Source organism: Onychostoma macrolepis, chromosome 25 (assembly GCF_012432095.1).
Source record: "Onychostoma macrolepis isolate SWU-2019 chromosome 25, ASM1243209v1, whole genome shotgun sequence".
NCBI classification, from domain to species: Eukaryota; Metazoa; Chordata; class Actinopteri; order Cypriniformes; family Cyprinidae; genus Onychostoma; species Onychostoma macrolepis.
The window spans coordinates 6,680,447-6,703,333 of record NC_081179.1 but is presented as its reverse complement, the minus strand read 5'-3'; the positions used below and the strand labels follow the sequence as shown (position 1 = coordinate 6,703,333).

General features: G+C 41.1%; 1 protein-coding gene across 4 annotated transcripts in view; it reads right to left on the bottom strand.

Annotated features, from left to right (window-relative positions):
* Nucleotides 1-2,040: 2,040 nt before the first annotated feature.
* peak1 (pseudopodium-enriched atypical kinase 1) overlaps nt 2,041-22,887 on the bottom strand; it is a 33,218-nt gene continuing 12,371 nt past the window's right edge. For 2 of the 4 annotated variants that reach the window (XM_058766690.1, XM_058766689.1), the window contains 5 exons: nt 17,685-17,828; nt 11,985-15,243; nt 9,304-9,521; nt 6,845-7,578; nt 2,041-5,613 (listed from right to left, as the gene is read on the bottom strand). In XM_058766690.1, coding sequence (XP_058622673.1) covers nt 4,450-5,613; nt 6,845-7,578; nt 9,304-9,521; nt 11,985-15,130 — 5,262 coding nt within the window. In that variant the 5' untranslated portion in view covers nt 15,131-15,243; nt 17,685-17,828 and the 3' untranslated portion in view covers nt 2,041-4,449. The remainder of the gene's footprint in view (nt 5,614-6,844; nt 7,579-9,303; nt 9,522-11,984; nt 15,244-17,684; nt 17,829-22,887) is intronic. The other 2 variants (XM_058766691.1, XM_058766688.1) reach the window with 1 other exon arrangement.

Here is a 22,887-nt window from a genome sequence, read left to right as displayed (position 1 = left end):
TGGTTAATAACAGTGTTGGGGAGTAACAAGTTACATGTTTTTTTTTCTTAAGGCATTGTTAGATTCCAGTGTTTCCCATCATAGCTAAGCAAAAATTTGATTTCAAAAACAGTATCATAGCTATTAAACTATATCTTGTTATGATTTTAAATGTGTATTTCACCTCAGAATGATTTTAAAGTAAGTCTGATTTTGTGGTGGCTGTGCTTCAAAGGGGACATCGGATGCCCATTTTCCACAAGTTGGTATGATTCTTTAGGGTCTTCTCGAAATGGTCTCAGTGGTCGTGAAAAACAACACCCTTTTTACCTTGTTAAAAACAGCTCTGTTCACAGCAACTCGTTTCGCTGTATATCTCTTTACATGCTAATGAGCTCTGCTCACCCCGCCCCTCTCTTCTGTGGAAGAGCAAAGGCGATTCGCAAATAATCATAAAAAAATATAAAGTGTGAGATTTACTTCTTCTGGAGGTGCAGCTGGATCATGAACAATGGGTACTGATCCATCCTTGAGTTTTAACTTTTTTAACAAAACCTGCCTCGAATTGTCCCTCATTCAGAAAACAGTCTGGAGCAAAATGATTTGCGCAGACAGACATAAACAAATTTAGTGAAAATGAAGTGACGTGTGGCCAAATATGGTGACCCATACTCTGAATTTTTGCTCTGCATTTAACCCATCCAAGTACACACACACACCGTGAACACACACCCGGAGCAGTGGGCAGCCATATTACTGTGGGGCCCGGAGAGCAGTTGGGGGTTTGGTGCCTTGCTCAAGGGTCTCACCTCAGTCGTGGTATTGAAGGTGGAAGAGGGCGCTGGTTATTCACTCCAAAATCAAAATGGCTTGATAATTGAGACTGCTTAGGTTTTTGGGGGATTAAAAAAATGGAGTGAATTTTTATCATTATAGGGTGGTTGTGTCCACACACTGCCAAGACACATTTATATGCAAATGAAGATTATAAACTTAATTCAAGTGATGAAGGATTTCGAAAGTCTGACAGTAATCAGTGTTGAGCACTACTGTAAGGTTAACCCTGGTTTACATGTATGAAAATGATTAACAGTTGAAAACATTAGAAATTTAGAAAAGTAATCAGTTACATTACTTTAATAAAGTAATTGAAAAGTTACACTACTTATTACATTTTAAGTAGGGTAACTTGTAATATGTAACCTATTACATTTCCAAAGTAACCTTCTCAACACTGCGTAATAATGTTATCAGATACATGAATATTCTCAATGCGCTATTGTTATTAGTTCGAAGGCGTAGTGTCTGTTTGCTCTCTGTGAATCTGAAAAAGGCTGAGACATCAGGATGTGACACAGCAGGCGCTATTAGTGATAACTCACTAAGTGTTGGGCCATGTTGCATAAGCAGGGATGATTTGTGCGGTTTGTGGCGCCCTCTAGAGGCCCTAAACTAAAATATTTTTTGTTTTCTGACCTTAATGTATGACAAAGCCACGTCTCCAGTGCTTTAATGCCATTAAAGCAAACCTTTACACTGATAAAAGTTTATTTTAGGTGGATTTAAATTTTAAAAATAGAATAGATTTTATAAAAGTAGGCTATTATATGTATTTAATATTAATACTGGTGTCATCGTGGTTCTATAGAAGTCTGTTTCCACCAAATAATAAAATAAGGTAATTGCAAATTCTCATCTCTTTTTATCTCAGAATTTTGTTTCCACAACAAAGAAAACAACAACAAAAAAAAATCTCAGAATTGCGTGGAAAAAAAGTCTGAATTGCGAGATAAAAATTCGCCTTTGAAAAGGTTTTTAAAAAGTGTTGCCTTTTATTACCATGGAGAAAATGGGCTTCCATATGGTTCCCACATTTTCTGACAAATTAATTTCCATATTTTTCTATGACTTTTTTCGTCTGAATGTCTATGGACTACAAAAATTTCTGACTTTTTAATGACCTTTTAACATTTTATTAATTTTCATAACTTTGCCAATGTCTCACATTGTATTATTAATAAAAACAACAAAGTAGTGTTTCTAATAAAACACAAACAAGTCTTGTTTAAAAACATATTCATAGTTTTATTATGAGCAGTTAACTCAGTAATGTAGAGCTAAATACCATGAGATATGCAGTTGTAGGTAAAAAGCAGTTTTGTGAAATCATCACTGGCAATAAACATTTGTAAATAACAGTAAATACATGATTTCAGTGAAATGATGTGAAAGAAACTGATGGTGGGTGAGCAAAAACACACACGTTCTTCAGGTTACAGACATCTGCTGATACTTTCACTCTCTCTCTCAAGTTCTTGCTGTGACACAGAATCGTGCCTGTACTGCTAAAATGAATTTAAACTACACTCAAATTATTATATACAAATACAATTCAATACAACATATTGCTACGGTGTGACCCGCAAACATTCAGCGTGACATGCACCGCATTTTTTCTCTCTCACACACATACATTATTCCCGTTTCTCTCTAATGGAATTGATGAAACTGTAACTGCTGCTTTGGAAATGGAAGATGGGAGCAAACCAATGGTCCCGCCCTAGTTTGTGATTGACAGAGACACTATCCAGTGACCTCACATGAGCCCTTTCTCATGCACTATGAATCATTAAATCCCTTTCAGGTGAATCCCTTTCTTTCACCTGAATGTGTGAATGAAATAGAAACAGGGAGGTGTGACAATATCTGCATCCCAATTTGCATACTATCCCATACTATAAAGTATGCAAAACTTTGTTTAGTGTTTCACAAATCATAGCATGTCAAAAAATATCCTCAAGGTGCCTGGATGGTATACTTTTTCTGTGGATGCCTTTTGAGCCAATATTACCCACAATCCCCTTGCATTACAGAAGAGGCGGAGCTTGTAACAGTTCTTTCTCAACGTTTTTTGTTGTAATAGTGAATAATTATAAATTCCAAGGCCAAAGCTGCAGTTTTAAATATGTAAAAGTACTAATAAATTTATCTACGTCAACGTTTACATAAATTGTGTTCATTTTATTACATTACAACACTAGCATACTACATACTCAAGTATGCATTTTCCCATCACCACTTAAAAACATACCTGTGGTATGCAGAAACAAGCAAACTGGGATGCAGCTTGTGTGTGTGTCTCACATTTCACTCTGAAGTTCGTCTCCATATTGCCACTGCCTCAAAATAACACTACAACAAGGACAAAATGCTGAAGAATGTGCTGTCCCTGGTTCATACTAATGCTTCACACACACAATCAAATATCCTCGCATACGCCTCGCTGGGAGTCTGACCCCAAAGCTCGCACTCTCATCAATTATGTGCCGAACAGGAACAGGAAGATTAAGAATAATTGCATGCTGAGAATATCAAGTGCGTTAAATATATCTAAAATACTGTAACAAATGTTAACACTTGCTTTTAATGATTGCACATACATCCGTGTAGTGATATCCGGGTCAGGTCAGGGTTAGATTCATCCTGATATGTCTCAAAAGCAGTTCAGAGCCTTTACTGCAAGTGTAAACGCTACGATCAGAATCTGGAGTGACTCTAGTTTGATTAAAGTGAGTTTGCTGCCAATCCCTCTGATTGGAAATGCTCCTGTGTACTTTGGAGAGCCAAAGTACTGCTGAAGAACTAAACTGCATTTGTTTTAGGTACATAAGGACACTTTATTTAAGAGGGAGAGTATTAAGATCTTTTCTTCGACTATGTAAAATGTAAAAATATGTTTTGATCTTTGTGGTTCAGAGTATTTAGTCTTTGGTAAACTTTACAGTGCTCTTGTTGTGGTAGAAAAATATCCAATCTGTACTCTCGAACTAATCTGTACGATATATCAGGATCTGATAAAAGCATATTCGAGTGAAATGACTGATGAAAGACAATGTTTTTGCCACTTTCCATAAATCTCTCTCTCTATATACACACACACACACACACACACACAGACACATATAAAGTAAGGCAATGTTAGACTCATTCATTCACTGACCTAACGTGACCATCCTTATTTTGGCGGCCCTCGCACAAACTCTGATATGCGATGATTATATAATAGCTATCCAATAGTTACTGGAATCATAAATCATGATGCAGCTAATGTCAGATCAGTGGTTTCCTGCTGATATACACGAGTCCCTACAGCAGAATGAAAAGCATAACTAAACACACTGACAGAAAACCCACAACACACTCACACACACACACACACACACACACGTCATGCAGTTTCACTTGTTTATAAAAGCAGCTCTATAAATGTGCCATTATCTGTGGAGTTAAATAGGACTTCACTTTGTCACTTTTTATCCTGTAAACGGTTTGATCGGACTCTCTGCATGGTATTAAAAGTAAACCAAACCCAAACACATTCACCACAAAGTCAAACGATATGGTTTCCTCGAATAAAATCACACGTCTGTACAGCGCACATGTCAACATTTCCCAGCCTCATTAGCGTGATCAGATAAGCACGCCCTGTGGCTGCTGCAGGATCTTGATCACTCTACTCAGAGATTCGGTTGTAGCGAAGGCCAGATACTGACAGCACAACCAGTCCTCCAGACTCACGCCGCAGCCCGTGTCCAAAGAACGCTCTGCGAACTTGATCATCATAAGCGTTCGCTTCAGGTCCAGCCAGTTCTGCAGGACATTGTGGCGCTGGACTGTCCCGGCGGCGGGGTTCAACGAATTGAACAGATCCTCTCGGGGGCCCCACAGCAGACATTGCAAACACGCCCGGGCGTCCCCCATCTGGATGCGCTCGGAAGGGTTGGGATTGAGCAGCAACGTGGCGAGCTGTTGAAGACCGTTGGAGTAGAGAGATCGCAGGGGTAGCTGGGGCAAGTCAGAGCTGCAGTATTCCCTCTCCTTTAGCTCCGGACATTCCTCGAATGGATTCGGTCGATGCAGCATCTCGTAGATCAGTATCCCGGTCTGGAATTCGTCGCACTTGCGGTATTGAGTGGCAGTGAGGAGCTCAGGTGCCAGACGGGATTGGTCTCGGAGCGAAGCGGGTTCCAGCACCACGTTCTTGAGTTTGGCCTGAGAGAAGTTGCTGATGATGAGCCGGGCGGGGCAAGCGGAAGCCGCGGTGGAGGAAGGTCCGGATGCAGCGTTGTTGTTTGGTTCCATGAGCTCCAGGTTCCAAGGGTTCCCGGGCTGACAGTGCACCAGGAGGAGGTTCTCGAGCCGGAGGTCACAGTGCGTGACGTGGTAGGGTTTCATGTGCTCCAGTCCCGCACACAGCTGCAGCAGCAGGAGACACACCTGGCGTTCGTACAGCTCAGGGTTTCTCGCGTGCCGCTCTACACCCTCCCGAACGAAATCCGCCACCGTCTGGAACGGCACCTCTCGAGTGATCACCACAACACGGCTGCAGAGTTTCCCGCCCGGACCTGCCGCATCTCTCTCATCCTCCTTTCCTTTTCCCTCTTCTCCTCCTTCCGTACCACTTTGCTTGTCTTCTCCATCCTCCTCACACTCCCAGGGCAGCAGGCGGGCCGGAACGTCTGCCAGGAAGTGCCCACAGTCCTGCTGGATGTTGAAGTGCACAGCAATACTCTGCCGAACTGCTAGGCTGTGAAAAAACTGCTGCTGAGTCTCCTTCACCACTCCCCGACAGATCTGAGATCAGACAGAAAGAGAAATGTTCATTTCTGCATATACACGCAAATCTGAGATGACTACCTAGGCAACATTTTCAAGCAATTATGTCCAAGAAGGTACCGAATGTAATCTTTGTGGATAATTTCATAATGGATTGTGAACTCTATCTGTATTAAAGGGGTCATGAACTGAGAAACCAAAATTTCCTTGATCTTTTGATGTACAGTTAAGGTCAAAAGTTTACATCCCCCTTTCAGAATCTGCAAAATGTTAATTATTTTTCCATACAAAATGCATGTTATTGTTTATTTAGTACTGACCTGAATAAGATATTTCACATAAAAGATGTTTAAATATAGTCCAAAAGAGAAAATAGTTGAATTTATAAAAATGACCCTGTTCAAAAGTTTACATCCCCATGATTCTTAATACTGTGTTGTTACCTGAATGATCCACAGCTGTGTTTTTTTGTTTAGTGATTTTGTTTAGTTGTTTATGAGTCCCTTGTTTGTCTTGAACAGTTAAACTGCCTGCTGCTCTTCAGAAAAATCCTTCAGGTCCCACAAATTCTTTGGTTTTGCAGCATTTTTGTGTATTTGAACCCTTTCCAACAATGACTGTATGATTTTGAGATCCATCTTTTAACACTGAGGACAACTGAGGGACTCATATGCAACTATTACAGAAGGTTCAAATGCTCACTAATGCTCCAGAAGGAAAAACCATGCATTAAGAGCCAGGTGGTGAAAACTTTTGAACAGAATGGAGGTGTACATTTTTCTTATTTTGCCTAAATATCATAATTTTTCACTTATTAATTCCCTTCAGAGGCTACAGAAGATAGTTACATGTTTCCCAGAAGAGAAAATAAGTTAAATTTACTCTTAATGCATAATTTTTTTCATCTGGAGCATCAGTGAGTGTTTGAACCTTCTGTAAACCTTCAGTTTTTTAATGTAAAAATCTTGATAACATTATAAGTGAACCTCAGAGAACAGTATAAAATAAAAAACAGAGGTAGTTCATGACCCCTTTAAATAAGTTATCAGCTTAACAACATGCTGCCATCAGACTCTACTGGAATCAACTCTTAGTTGAATCACTCTTTGTGTTCTTGAAAGCAGCAATGATTGTGAGTTGCATAAGTGACCATTACTTGACTTTTCTGCCTTAGAAAATCTCATATAGACACCTATTCAGCTCATTTACATACATGCATAAATAAATATGTGTAAGATTGAACTTTCACCTTAACTGCGTAGTTTGTCAGAGGTTCTTTAGCAAAAGACGCTGTGTAGTACACAGCATCTCCTGCCTCGCAGCAGGGTTTTCCTGCGGTCAGCCGGAAATGAGACCAGCTGTCCGTTCCGAAGCGCAGATGATCTTTTTGTCCGGCCATAAATCGATCTTCACATCTGGCTGCCAACTTGCGAAGGGTATCCGTGTGCAGGCCTCGGATCCTCCCGACCACTTCCTCCCAGCTCTCCATGCCTCTGTACGGCACCTGTTTCTGGGCTTTAGTGGGTCTCACAGCCCCTCGCGTCCGGGCTGTTAGACTCTCTGTACTTCGGTAGCCTCGGCGGTCGCATGCCTGCATGGAGCTGCTACTGGTTAGGCAAGACAGGCTCCGCCCACCCACGGGACGCTCCAGGGAGTCTCCCGATTCGTCAGGATGTCGTGCCTCCGAGCTGAGTGAGGAGCTCTGACTGGCCGTGTCCCATGTGGATTCGAGATCGTAGAGTGGATTGGCAACGCTCAGACTGGTCCCGCCTGGTCTGACCTCTCCTTTAGGTCGCGGGGCAGAGAGTTCTCTACCTAGAGCGGATGGCTCTGTTTGGGCACGTGGGACTGACTTTTTGGGTAGGGGTGGAGGGGTGGATTTTGTCGTGGGTTCTGTGACCTCTGGATCAGAGGTTAAAGTGTCGTCAGATGCTTTAGGATGTCTGGGATGTTTTACGGGGATCATGTTGGCCCTGGACTGACCTGTAGAGTGAGAGATGAAGAATTTCAGAGAGGATTATGGCTTTGAAATAGCTCAGGGGAACACATGAAATTTTGACCAGAACATAACTGGTGCATTATTGGATTTCCATCACATGTTTCCCTTTACCGTATCTCTAATTGCAGGATGAACAGTCTAAAAGCAATTCACACACGCTCCGTCCGCAGGGAGGTGGGATACGAGTTAGGAATTATTTAACAGCGTGAAACCTCATCTAACATTCCTCACTAATCTACTTTAATCTCCCAATAATCTCAGACTGGGGCTTCCTCTGAGGGCCAGGACAGGGATTTTTGTAGGTCATGTCTATAAAACGATCAAAGAGTCAGCGGGGCAAAATTAGAGGCGGGACTTTAACCCCTTGGAGACCCGTGCTGCTACGCAGTTCAGAGGTTCATCAGCCTTAGTCATCAGTGCTGCATATGCTTAGATATCAGAGGTCAACTCTGCAACATAATAAGGAGGGAAGAAAGTAGCCACCAGCAACCACGCTCTCTTGGGACAGCTGAAAATGTATTCTTTTTTCTCATATCCTGTGTGATGCCACACAGCTCAATATAGACGGACTCAGTCTGATAATCTGTCAGTCTCTCAGAACTGTGGCCATTAAAGTTCCCAAAAAACTGAATCCCTGACTTCCACACAGCGACTGCTGCCAGCTTGGGAGAATTTTAATGCAATTTGTCATCTACTTAATTAATCCCAACATGTGGGAAACATAGAAAACCTATAATTTAGGAAACAACCATTGATTGAAATCTTTTTTGAGGTTATTCGCAGTGTATATGTTAACATTATTCGTTTTTAATCAATATTAAAAGTAGATTATTTTAGGATTTATCTTTTCCAGTTTTAACAGTAGCCCATATCTTTATGCAAGGTTACAAACATTAATATTTTATGTACATTGTAATGTTTTAATGTCCGAAGCATTTTAAATTCTAGATCTTTTGGGAGCTTTATTGTGAACACTTACAAAAAAAAACTCCTCAATATCTATCCCATCAGTTATTAGCCATAACATAAATATAATATGTTTACCTAAGAATTTCTGTCATGCCATCCAAAAGTGAATCACATTAAAATTTTATTTTTAAAATAATTCAAAATCACGAATAAACAAATGTTTTAGAATTTTGAAACACTTTAAAACAAGAAACGCTAATACATAAAATAAATACTTCAGCTTCTGCACTACTTCTAGAAAATTTCTACGATATTAAAGGACTTAACATAAATCAATTAATTTAAAATAATTACATAAATTATATTAAATAATAATACAAAAAAATAGTGGTCCCTACTCGTCCAAGATTTTTGAACCCCACTGTATAATAAATATAATATGCGATGTTGCAATTTAAATTTCCTGCTAGCAAAACTACAGTGTGCTACAATTCATGCAAATAAAACCAAAAGCCTTAACATAAAGAAAGGAGCAAAGCAAAGCGAAGAAAGAGACAGATCCCTACCTCCTTTCACAGCACAAACTTCAGAGAGATTCAATCAGCTAAATGACTTCAAATTGAGAGATTGAGAAAAGTGATCTTATTTATTGGTCTAGAAAAGCTCTTGCACATACTGCTGCCATGACAACCTAAATATATCAGCATGAGCCGGCCAAATCAGGTCGGAACCTCAAACCGCTGGCCTACATAAATGGACCAAACAAAAAGTGACCAATCAAACGTCTGTGTTTTACTTACCCAGGTTGGTGTAAGTGGCCCTGCAGCTGCTGGATGCAGGAGAGTGTGAGATGGTGTAAGTGATTCCCTCTTCCTCTCGCTCTGCTTGCCTGCTGCTGTTTGAGGTGGGCGATGCTGGGGGCGGACAGGAGGCAGGCGGCTCGCGCAGGGGCGACAGCTCCAGCTTAGCAGGAAGAGAGGTGGCTGAGGAGATCTCAGTATCCTGAACTGGAAGCTGACTGCATCAATGAAAGACAAACAACGGTTGAGAATTATTCCAGCCCAAAGTTTTCTAACCTAAACCACAAGGATTTAGAAACTAGGGATGCAGATTTTTTTACAAAGCTAAATTTAGACCTTAATTCTCTCGCTCTCTTTTTTTTTTTTTTTAAAAGAGGCAGTTCATCCAAAAACAAAAATTTTGTCATTTTCTCACCCTCATTTTGTTCCAAAGCTGTACAACTTACTAAGATATTTTCAAATATGTGCTGGTCGCTCTTTTACATGCATTTGCATTGAATGCAGACTAGTGCTTTGAAGCTTAAAAATGGATGCAAAAACACTATAAAAGTATCAAAAGAAATCCATATGGCTTGTGTGTGTTATGTGACATATAATAGCTTTATGTGATAAGCAGACCAGAATGTTAGTAGTTATTCTGAATTGTAGATCTTGTTAAATGGATACTCCACCCCAAAATGAAAAATCACTTACCCTCCTGTCATTCCAAACCCGTAAAATCTTTGTTCGTCACACAATTTAAGATATTTTAGATGAAAACCGGGAGGCTTGTGACTGTCCCATTGACTGCCAAGTAAATAACACTGTCAAGGTCCAGAAAAGTATGAAAAACATCGTCAGAATACTCCATCTCCCATCAGTGGTTTATTCGTAACGTTATGAAGTGATGAGAATACTTTTTGTACGGAAAGAAAACAAAAATAACGACTTTATTCAACAATTCGGCACCGTCACAAGTCTCCCGGTTTTCATCTAAAATATCTTAAATTGTGTTCTAAAGATGAACGAAGGTCTTACGGGTTTTGAACGACATGAGAGTGCGTAATTAATGACAAAATTATTTCACCCAAAATCTTTGGGTGAACTAAAGCTTTATGTCAAAAAGGGTTCTTCAAAATGTCTACTTTTGAGTCAACTGAAGAAATTGTGTCGTACAAGTTTGGAATGACATGAAAGTGAGTAAATAATGGGATGAATAATGATTAATGATGAATAATTGTGTGATAGTGCTTTAGCTCAAGATTAAATTTTAATTAGCATGTTGGGGTCCACTAATAATCAAACACAAAATACAACCGTCCTTTGCTAAGATTCCAAACCATCCCTCCTGTATGCCAGTGCCAAACTTACTCTCCTAAATAACCAATCCAAGAAAGCTAAATGGGAGGAATCTTCTGCAGGCAGAGCATGTCTGGACATATAAAAACATTCTCTTCCATTAAGTTATGACACACTCAAAAATCTATAAACACGGAAGGTGTTCACAAAAATAAAGATAAGATTCCTAATGCTTCCAATGAAACACCAGCGCAAAAAAAAAAAAAATGTAAACACACAAGGGAAGTTATATCCAAAAAAAGGTGTTTTTTAAATGATAGAGTATCTGGATCTCTCAGTGTTTGAACTTGTTAGAAGAACTTGAATCAACGTGTCTCAAGTATCTTTTTCTCTTAGGCAGATAACACTCTGCAAACACATTCGTGCACACACTCACACACCCCAACTGAAACAAATATTCAGCTAAGAGCTTCAGTAAAGCGTTGGTCTGTTTAAAGGAATTTGAGGAAGTAATGCTTACCCACCATATTGGCTCACACAGTCACCCATTCGATAAGGTCTGAGACAGTAAATGTTTATATCAGAAACAGGAATTCCTTGCTTTCAAATACTTAATAGACAAATCTGTCTTGGATTCTGTGTTTTTCTTACTCCTCCTCTCTCTGTTGTAACATTCATATGAATGCTTCTTCCTCTACATGATTAACCCTTAACAGACATCTACCTGTGGTTGTTCATCAGCTCACAACTGTGATATATCAGGATCAAAGGTCCTTCTCGTCAGCAGACCACACACATGTATGACTAACAAAATAGGAAGCAGTTTATTGTAGTTAGGAAATCACCTTGTTAAAAAGTTAACTAACACTGATCCTATTTTTACTACTAAAGATAATAATTAAATAAATAATACAAATTCAAACATATAACTTGCTAAAACCATTAAGCCATTCCAATTAAATGTTAAAAAATGTTCAATTTAAACTTTTTTCTCTGTTTTCAGTTAAGTTAAGTTAGGGTTGGTTTGATATGTTAAACCCTAATCCAAATTTCTTATGATAAAGGGTACATGTTGTTTAAACCCCAAAAAAACTATAGAAAAAAAATATACTGTTCTTTATTTTCAATTTTGACATACTATGACTGCATAAAATGCCATTATCTACAACAGGATAATGTGAAAGTTTTTGATCAGGCATTATAAACGCTACCTCTGGGTCACCCATTTATCACTAGGGTGTCTCAAATACTCAGCATTTTATCTGGGATGAAAATAAAGGCCATGCATAAAAACATGCACTAAGACAGGGCAAGATAAGGAAAGGAAGGAAAAGACCTTATCATATGTTTCTATATTAAAAAGCTATGAGAGAGAGGGGGATTGACAGAGAAAGATAGCTTACTTCATGACTTTGCTAATGAGGATACTGGCTCTGCTCTTGGGTGGAGTCGACAGGCTGGAAGCTCCACCTTCTGCTGTGACACCTTCTTTGTGCTCCTCAACCCGAAGCTCCGCCTCCTCTCCACCTGTGACGCTCTCTGATTTGTAGGTGAATATGATCGTGGGTTTCTGGTGAGGGTCATCCGTCTTGGACTCTGAAAACCAGTGCTGTCTCTGTAAAGGTGGAGGAGGCAGCACGGTGATGACAGTCCCATCCAATCCCAGCAGTTTCCCTTTTTCCTTCTCTCGCTCCATTTTCTCTTTCTGTTCATCCTCATCCTTCCGCCGGCGGAAGAAACTCTTGAAGGATATCCAGCGCTTGGGCTTGTTACTGTCAGTCGAACGCCTGCCCTCCACACCAGGACTCGTCTCTCCATCACTAGGTTTGGCCCCAGCTGGTCTGGTCCAGTTGCTGAAATGCCGCTGGAGCAGGTTGCTTGAGTGGTAAGGAGAGGAGCTAGACCGGGCTGGGGGAAAGGGGGCGCTAGGTTCAGATTTGGGGCTTGTGGGTGGTACAGCAGCAGAGGCACTCTGGGATTTGGGAAGGACTTTAGGTGGTGTGTCTTTTTGAGGTTCTGCAGAACAGTGGAGTGATTTAGGTCTGTTAGGAGCATCCCTGGAAGCATCTGGAGGCAGCGAGTAAAGCTCCTCAGCACTATACGTCTTACTCTGGCCAGCAGGGGAGTCTGGAGGAGAAGATGGTGGCTGAATAGAAGCCACAATTTGAGACAGAACAGCACTTGCTTTCTTTCTCTGACCTGAACTTCCATTCGATGTGACCTGGCCATCTTTGCTGCCCTCTGCCGGTTGCTCACTGCTGGGGTTGCGAATACGATCCAGACTGCTATGTGCCAAAATGGCAGGGCTGGGGCTCAGGCTACCTACAGGAAGGACGGAGACACCTGACGTAGTCCTGGATTTGCCGTCGTGTACAGTATGTCCGGATACTGTGGTAGTCCTCAGTTCCCCAGGAGCAGTTACATCTGTTGCGTGCTTCAGCTGAGGTGGTGTCTGCTCAGACGGCGAGGGTTGGGAACTTTCGGAAGATCCAATCTCCTCATATGTGTGGCTGGCCACTCGCTCTCCGGCCCGAGGCTTGGAATGTGGCAGCTCACCATTGAGACCCAGGAAACTCTTGTAAACAGCTAGATTATCGTATGCACTAGGATTAATCACTATGGGCACTTTCACTGCTTTTTTGGAGCTGCGTGCATATGCAGGCTCGTCACGGATGATGATGGGAAACGGGGGCATGCCGGCATTGTTGTAGCTGTTAAATTTGATCTCAGACAAGTTAGGCGATTTAGTTGGGACTGTGCGAGCTGAGCCGAAGCCTGCAGTTGGAGATGTGGGAGCTGATTTGTGATTGAGTCTTGGAGCGGCACTGCCGCTTGTTAAATCAACCTTAGGGATCTTCTGTCGAGGGCTGGTGCAAGACGTCCACACTTCTTGGTAGCGGATGCTGCCGGGTTTTGTGCGGAAACCGCTGGGTCCTCCAGAGGCAGGACTTATAGGAGACTGAGGCATCAGCGGAGACAATGAAACAGATGGAGATGCCACAGGTGAAACCGGAGATCTGGGGGACTGAGGCGAGGTGGGTGAGACAGCACAGGGTTCAGAGGAAGGGCAAAGCACAACACTGGGCCCACTTGACTTTGGAGTGCTTTCACTTGAGTGAGTGTGTTCATCTTTAGTGGCCATAGAGGCAGACACATCCACCACCGTATAGGGCTTACAGATAGGAGTCTTCTCAAGATTCACTACTCGATAAGGCTTGGCCTGCTCTTCAGTTGGGCTGAAGCTGATTGTGATTGGCTGGCCTGGAAGAGCTTGTGGAAGAGCCCCACCCTCTCTCTGAATGTCATCTTGTTCTTCCAGTCGGATGGCTAGAACAGCTTTATGCGTTTCACTGGGTTTTGGCGAACTCAGTCCTTTGGCTGAGGGTTCTTTGCTAGGCGAGAAAGGAAGACCATTTCTCTTGTCACCAGTGCCCCTACTGCTGCCAGCGCAGGATTCGTCGGGCAGAGAAATCAAGGACTCAGGTGAGGTGGTGGACTCAGAAGTGGACAAAAAGCCACTACCCTGGTGGTCAGAGGTGTATGACAGAAGAGCAGGAGCTCCATTTGAGTCAACAGATGGGTATCCGTTGAGAATCTCATCGTAACTGTCATCGTAATCCACTGCACAGAATCGTTGCAGTGAACGGTTGCGTAGTGGCACTGTATTCCACTTCTTCCCTACAGCGAAGGGAACTGGGGACAGTGTAGCTGCACGGAAATTGGCAAACCTAGGTTGACCCCGCATTCGTATCCCCATTGCTAGCAACTCCTCATCGCTTTCATCCCAACTGTCATGCTCTCCATCGTCGTCATCCTCATCACCACTCTCATCCTCCTCATCGTCACCATCACTGGAGAATTCTGGATAACAGAAACGTCCTCCTTCAGAGCTGATGACCTCTGCACTGTCACTGAGGGAAACACGTTTCATTGCTCCTCTATCACTACTCCCAGCATGGATGCAGCTTGATGCTGGAAGGCCCCTCTCTAATGAGCGCCGGTATGAACTGCAGATCCTGCCAAAGAAGTCGTCTCTACTCGAGCTTGGAGAAGGTCCCAGGCCAGCAATCTCTTTTAGCACATCTGTCAATCCATTGTTGTTGCTGCTAGTTGGCTGTGGGGAAACTGCACCATATGCCTCTGCTTGCCCGACCAAATCCTCCCCTTGATTGTTGTTTGTCCCTGTGGGTCTCGAGCTATTCAGGCTGTTTTGGTTCCACACAGTGAAAGGTGAGCTTTTAGTGACCTGCGGTCCCTCCGTAAGCCTTGGCATATTTCCCTCCGAGTCCAACCCTGGTGGGGAGCATGGCAGCATCATGGTAGGCTTTACTGCAATAGTAGGCTTCTTGGCAACAGGTGGGCGGACCTGCCCTGTGCGGGATGAGGAAATGCTCCTCTGGCTGTTTGTGAGTTTGGCACTGATGTTTGTCTTGCTCTCACAGGCAGCATTGGCTTGCTCTGGAGGCCGGTGAAGGCTCTTGGGCTTAAAGCAGTTTTTGCACTCCCCTGGTTTCCACACATGTTCAGTGAAGGTGTTGCATGCAGACATGACTGCAGGGCAGTGCTGCAGCGTCAGTGGACAGGAAAGCCCTCCATCACACACACAAACTAAAGGCTGAACTTCACTTCCACACACAGTTTACGAACTGTGCCCCTCAGTACCTGTAAAAAAAGAATAACAGAGTCAGCCAGTGCTATTTTGAAACCAAATGTAATCACTGTTTTCATCTCACATAAAGGCTGTTGAATGAGGCACTCATTACTCTTTTCCAGCAGGGGTCAGAGTTTGACTCTCAACATGAATTTCTAGTGACTCTCTTTTACACACACAAAACACAGGCTGCCAGACTCTCGCAGCTCTATTTCTGGATCACAATGCAGCGCTGAGCAGTTGCAGGTAAACATCATGCCTTGTGACATACTGACACCACATATACAGACACAGTCAAACATGTACACTTATACTTGTGGGGGCCCCCACAGATTTCTATTGTTGGTAAATTATAATTACTACATCCAAACATTGAACAAGTCCTCCCCTTCCATGTATAGACACATTTTTGCATGTTTAGATTAAAGATATCACCTGGCCTATTTGTGAACCTTTTTTTTTTTTTCTTTTTTACACAAGCGAGGGCCATCCTAACAAGTCAGTTTAAAGAGGTTTTACTATATTTATGAGGCCATTTTCAGACATCTAGGCCTCAGAAGTAGTGAAACAATTACATCTGTTGTACCGTGTCCTATGTCTCCCAACATTTGAAACACTTCAAATTTCCCAAACCCCCATACACAAATATGCTACCTTACCATACTTGGCTGGAGAAAAAAAAAAAAAAAAAAACTTGCAGAGAGTTAACTTTTAAGGACTAGAGGTTGGATATTAGCTCTGTTTCCTTATATAGCAGAATGACTTAAACATACACTCACTTTAATGTGTTACAGGAACATAAATGAAAACTTTGAGTGCTCACAGGATTTTACTAACTCTTAATTTTGAACCTGTTGCTCGGCATTTGTTCAGTGCAAAGACTGTCAAAAGAGGGTCATGGGGGTCAGATCATCGGGGTCATGATGTTGCCATGGAGCGCACCACACATCTAAAAACCCCACTTGCTCAAATTCCTAATATAAATCATAGGCAGGACTACTCGCTGCACAATACTGAATAGGAATTTTACAATTACTATGCCTTTATAAGGAAATTAAAATGTTTAATTAAACAGTGCCTGTCAATTACTTCAGAGGTCATTGCGTCTGTACTTGCCTTCTAGATGAAAAACAGAAAATCAACATTGATAAATCATAATAAAACTAATCTGGCTATAGATTTACTGTTTGGAAGATGTGGATTTGGACTAACTGAAACTAAACTGCTATAAAATCTATAATACCTCATTAGCTTTAAATCCATTAAAACATAATAAGTATCTCTGTACAGAGCAGCAAATTACATATAATCTAAAGCAGGATTTAGGAACGCGTAACAACCCACTTTAATCTCTCACACAATCATGCACACTAAGCCAGCTCTATGTTTCTCTTATTTCTTTGACCGCTGCAGTACTGAGGGTTTACAAAGCTCCATCCCATTGTCATGCCTGTATGAGTGAGTGAGTGTGTGTGTGTCTAGGGGCAGATATATTTTTGTGCTCTCTGCTAAATCCATCTGCAGACTGAGAACAACATTCCATTGCACAACATCTGAGATTAATGAGAGAGAGACAGACACAAAGAGAGACAGGAAGCAAGAGAGGGACAGACAGAGTGTTCACAGGAGGATGCAGCAGCTCGTGCGTTAATGAACCTCTTTGTGGCTTTCAGACAGATGGAGAAACATCTCTCCACCCTTCATTTCCCTCCTCAGAGTTCATGTCACTTCTCCTCCACTGTTCTTTTTTTATGAATTTGATGACTCAAGTCTGCACTTCCTTGCTGTATACTGAACACACCGCATCTTTGATCATTCTGATCAGGTTTCTGGTTCTGACGCTGCTCCTTAATGCTTTCAGTTTTTTTTATACGTGTCAGCTGTACTTGAACCACCAACTGTTACTGTACCAAGAAAGTTATCAGAAAAGATCTAAACTATAGAAAAGGCAGAGCTGGACATTGTGTGCATAATCACACCATATGTCCCCAGCACAAAATCAAACAGGCAGTGAATAGGCAGATGTGATGTTTTTTAGAGATGCGTCTCAGGACAGTGCCGGGAAATGTGGCACAGCTGCCTAGCTAGGCAACATGCTGCCACATTTGCTTGGAAAATGACAAAATGAGTGTGGGTTATTCATATAATGCTCCCCCTGACAGTAGACAGAGGTGGGAACAAGGTACAATTTTAAGAACCTTAAGGCTCCTGCTTCTGTAGGCCAGAGCTTGGAATATCTTGTAAATTATACCAGCAGTCGGTACTCTTAAAGATCTAAAAGATCTGGGCTGGTAAACTGAACAGCTCTTGGTTCAAATGCCACAAGGATTGACTGATAGTGAATGAAATGACAAATATAGGACAAAACAGTGTAACGAGTCCCAGTCTCAGTACGTTCAGAAGTTTGTTGTTCTCTGGCTCCTTCACAGAGTCTCTCTCATGTTTCACATACCTGAGTGATGACATCACTCCCAACTTCTCAGATCTAAACTCCACCCTCTCACTCTGCAGAGCTGCCAATGTGTGTGACGCTCAGTGACTGAGATGTGTATAGGTGCTACAGCCAAGCCAATCGGCCAATATTGATGTAGAGGACCTACAACAGATAGAGTTACGTCAGAGTAGGTATAGAGTTACAGATTAGAGTTGTAGCATATTGATTAGGCCTAGATATAAAATTACAGCAGATATAGAGTTACAGGAGTAACTAGAGCAGATGTAGGACAAATAGTAACAGAAGCTAGAGCAAGTATAGAGTTACAGCAGATTTTGTATGTATAGAATCACAGCAGCTAAAAGCAGGTAGATTCAGCAGAACTGAGTAAATACAGATTTATAGCAACTAGAGTGGTTATAATTTTACAGCAGTAACTAGACCAGATTGAGTTACAGAAGATTGAACAGGTACAGAGTAACAGAAGCTAGAGCAAATGTAGAGTTACAGCAGATTTAGTAGGTATAAAATTACAATAAATAGAGCTGATATAGAGTTCAAGTAATTACAGTAAAGCTAGAGCGCTTGTAAAGTTACAGCAGTAACTAGAGCAAGTATAGAGTAACAAGCTAGAGCAACAGCAGAATGAGTATGTATAAAATAACAGCAGACAGAGCTGATGTAGAGTTACAGTAGCTAGAGTACAGGTAGATGTTACAGCAGATTACATAAATGTACAGCAGCTAGAGCATTTGTAGTGTTATAGCAGTAACTAGAGGGTTACAGAAGATCGAGCAGATACAGAGTAACAGAAGCTAGAGTTACAAATGTAGAGTTACAGAATATTGAGTATGGAATTATAGTAATTAGAGCTAATATAGTGTTACAGTGGCTAGAGTAGACGTTGGTGTTATAGCAGATGGAGCAGATACAGATTTACAGCAGCTAGAGCGGTTATAGAGTTATAGCAGAAACTAGAGCAGACATAGGGTGCTTTCACACCTGCCTCATTTAGTTCGGTTGAATCGTACTAGAGTTCGTTTTCCTCTTGGTGCGGTTCGTTTAGGCAGGTGAGAATGCAGCGGTGCGCACTAAAAGCGGACCAAACAAGCGTGCGAGACCCAGCTGAAGAGGTGGTCTCGGTCCGCTCAAACGAACTCTGGTGCGGTTCGTTTAAGGTGTGAATATGAACCGGCCTTGATCCGATCCAATTGCAGAAAGCACGCTCAGAAAACACACAGCTCGCGCATATAGTGCTGTTGTTTGCATTTCAATCGCTTAAATCACTGTTTTCAAACCGCAATGCTTAAAACGCATGCAAATTATGAGTTATCGTGACCATAGCGCCCACAGCAACGTGACATGAGCGCACTAAATAGGCTAAAGCTTGCCGCAAAGCCCCGGCAAAAGTTACTATTTTCCCCAGACACATTCATTGTAAGGAGATATTTGAATTATTTATTAATAAACTAGTGTTTTGTGAGTCAGTGTCACAAAGATGAAGTTAAAAATCCTGACTCGCCATCTCCTCATTGGACGCGCCTTTAGAAAGAAATGCATCTTTACGGATTATAATGTAAGAGTTTTTGTTTTGGATATGCTTTATTTCGTTTTGTAGAAATTCAAAGCTTTCTATAGATATATTCATCATGTCTGTAAGGAAAACATTCAGTTACGGTTCATTTTTGACGGGAAGCGCATCCAATTAGTTTTCTTTATTTTAGAAAGGCACGTTTTCTTGATATTGTGAGTGCACACAAATAAAAATATACCCTTTACAGTTCGAGCGATGTATTATTATTACCTTTATGAGCAACAATTACGGCGTATTTGTATGATGTTCTGAAGCGCGCTTCAGCTTCCGCACAAACGATTGGATATGCGCCTAGCGCACATTTATCTATGTAAATGTTTAAACTAACATTTTGACATGCTTTGAGTATTTCATGTCTATAGATTTTATTTTTGGCAAGTCGTAATTACAACATTGTATGACATTGTCTCATATATGATGCTCATAAGTTTCTTCATATTGCGTTTTTATCTCATGACAGCAAATCAGTAAAATAATAAAAATTGCACTACGAAAGATCTCCATGATTAGCCTGTTTTTGCACTTCCTGTTTTTCCCTGCTTGAGAATTTCTTTAGCACACGTGTGGTTGTGTTTACAATTTCTGGTTCACTTACAAAAAGGGCAGTGTGAAAGCGAACCGCACCAAACAAAACAAAAAAAAAACATTCTATTTGGTCCGGACCAAAGCAAGTGAACTATCGGACTTTCCTGGTGTGAATACACCCATAGAGTAACAGAACCTAGAGAAAATGTATAGTTACAACAGACAGAGTTACAATTCTATGAGATTTTGATAGGTTCACAGCAGCTAGAACAGGTGTAGAGTTACAGCAGATACAGAAAAATAAAGAGTTATAGCAGATGGAGTTGGAAAATCTTTAGAGTATTTTGCACTTGTGTTCCAAAAAAACAACCATAAACTGTGCTGAGAAAAAGCTGTTTTTTTTTTCTTTTTCTTTTCCCCCCCACAAATCCACAGGAAGAAAAACCATGTGCTTTAGCGAAAATACACATTCATATTCACTAAACACAACCAATTACATCAACAGATCTAGAAAGAGAACCAAACAACTCATTTTTGATCCACCACCAATGCAGCAGTGTTGCTTGTGAACAACAGGATGCACGTTCACTGTGCTAGCATAAGACTGATTGGAAACGACTCAACACCACTGGCAGGTCTTGCTGGGTTACCATGACAACCTAAAAGCTCATGCACACAGACCTGAAATTCAGGTTCCAAAATTACTCTTCTTCACAACTTGGAGCAAAAAATGTCTCAATTCTCTGAGCGATTATGGCAGCATCTAAGATCTAAAACACATCCTTCCACATTCCATCAAACATTTGACCCAGAGATGCTCTAAACCTCAGAACCAGCCTGACCCGGTGAATCAAGCTTTTTTTTTTTCAGCTTCCTGGACACAGCTGGCACCTTTCTAGAATAATCAGCACCTGATAACACACGATTAATCTCCATCACTGTCTGCTATGAAGCAGAAGAGCGCTCATGGGCTCTTAAACAACAAATCCATAAACAAGCAACAAAGAAACAGCCAGGGAGAAAGTACTAACAACATGATCCCCTCCACGTTCCTAACCAAATTAACTTGGGAAACCCGATTCGTGGGAAAGCTAAGAGGAAAAGACATTACGATAAGATCCATTACGACATTAGAAGCTTTTTACTCTGCTTGGAGTCTCTCTGCCTGCGTTTAAATGATGTTTAAATGAATCCTCTGGTCCAGGATGTTACTCAGTGACCAATGGGATCTTCAGGATGATGTTCTTGGCCAACAGAAACCATTATCTATCAGTGTTATGTAAAGTGCCATGCAGAGTCTTTATGTTCCTTCAATCTGAACCGATGGCTGCTGGTGGTTGGCTCCCTGTTGTCTGACTAAATCATTGCAACGGTGAGTGCATATAGTGCCCTATATTTGAGAGAAATGCACCATGGGATCTAAAGGTTTCATGCTGTGCATGTGCATTTTCAAATTTCTCCTGGGGGTTTGAAGTTGAAGACAGTGAAACTCTCTGAAATATCCTGCCTGCTGGACATAAAAATGAGATTAACTGCTAAAAATAAATCATGGATGGCACTCTGAACAAATATTTTATTTTGTTCCCTGAAGCAAAGTGCTATTTAAGTGTGTAATATATATATATATAGTGCTGCTTGAAAGTTTGTGAACCCCTTGCAGAATCTGTAAAAATGTGAGTAACTTTAACAAATTAAGAGAGATCATACAAAATGCATGTTATTTTTTATTTAGTACTGTCCTGAGTAAGATATTTTACATAAAAGATGTTTACATTTAGTCCACAAGACAAAACAAATAGCTGAAATTATTAAAATGGCCCCATTCAAAAGTTTGGCAACCCTTGGTTCTTAATACTTAATACAAATATGCAAAAGATGCTGGAAAACTGAAGATTCTGCAGGACATGGAGGATTTTTCTGAAGAACAGAGCTCAGTTTAACTGTTCATTATAAACAAGAGACTCGTGAACAACCATCAATAAACAAAAAACAGTCATAGATCATCCAGGTAACCACACACAATATTAAGAACCAAGGGTTCCCAAACTTTTGAATGGGGTTATTTTAATAATTTCAGCTATTTTTTTGCCTTGTGGACTAAATGTAAACATCTTTTATGTAAAATATCTTACTCAGGACAGTACTAAATAAAAAAATAACATGCATTTTGTATGATCTCTCTTATTTTGTTAAAGTTACTCACATTTTCACAGATTCTGCAAGGGGGTTCACAAACTTTCAAGCAGCACTGTATATGAAATAGTTTTTAGTTTTGTGGTTTCCGCTTTGGTTTTAATTTAAATTTTTTTTTGTTTTGCATTTTTAGTTATTTTATATTTAGCGCATTGTAAATTGATTTCTTATTTCAAAAGATCATGAAAAATCCTGTTTATATCCTGTGTCTCCTTTAACGATTTATTGATCACCTTTGTCCTGTAAGCTTGTGTAATATAAGCAACTGCCAAGTCAATTTTCTCGTAATCTGACCTAACAGTGCTTGAACGCGCATCTCTCGGTTTTTTTTCTGAAGACAAATCAGAGGGCTGATCAGCCTGAATCCCAATGGAAACAAAAGCATGTTGCTCATGTTTAACAGAGTGGTGTTAGAGGAACATGCTCAGTCCGACTCATGCAGATTAACCATTGTGCGAGTGAGTGTGTGTGTGTGTGTGTGTGTGTGTGTGTGTGCGTGCATCAAAGGGATGACAGATTCCCTCAGTGAGCTGAATACAGGATCAAAGCTTTACTCTAATCACACAGTGAATAATAATGAGAAACTGATCTGCAGCGCGCACACACACATGCATACGCGCTGGCATCCTCCGGCAGTGTGCATGCAGCTTCCATATGGGAGCGTTACATAACTGACTCATCTTCACTACACAATAGTTTCATCTTATTCTTTTATTCCATCCGTCGCTCCAGTCTCTCCCCTCTCTCAGCAGGTGATCGATTCTGCATATGTTCGACAAACCCATGACTGAAATAATTCAGTCGAGGTTCACTGGAGAGTTAAACACGCTCAATGCAACTAGGACAGGAAATTCATGAATATGGCACACAGATAATGCAAATACACACACACAAACAGCTGCTCCAAAT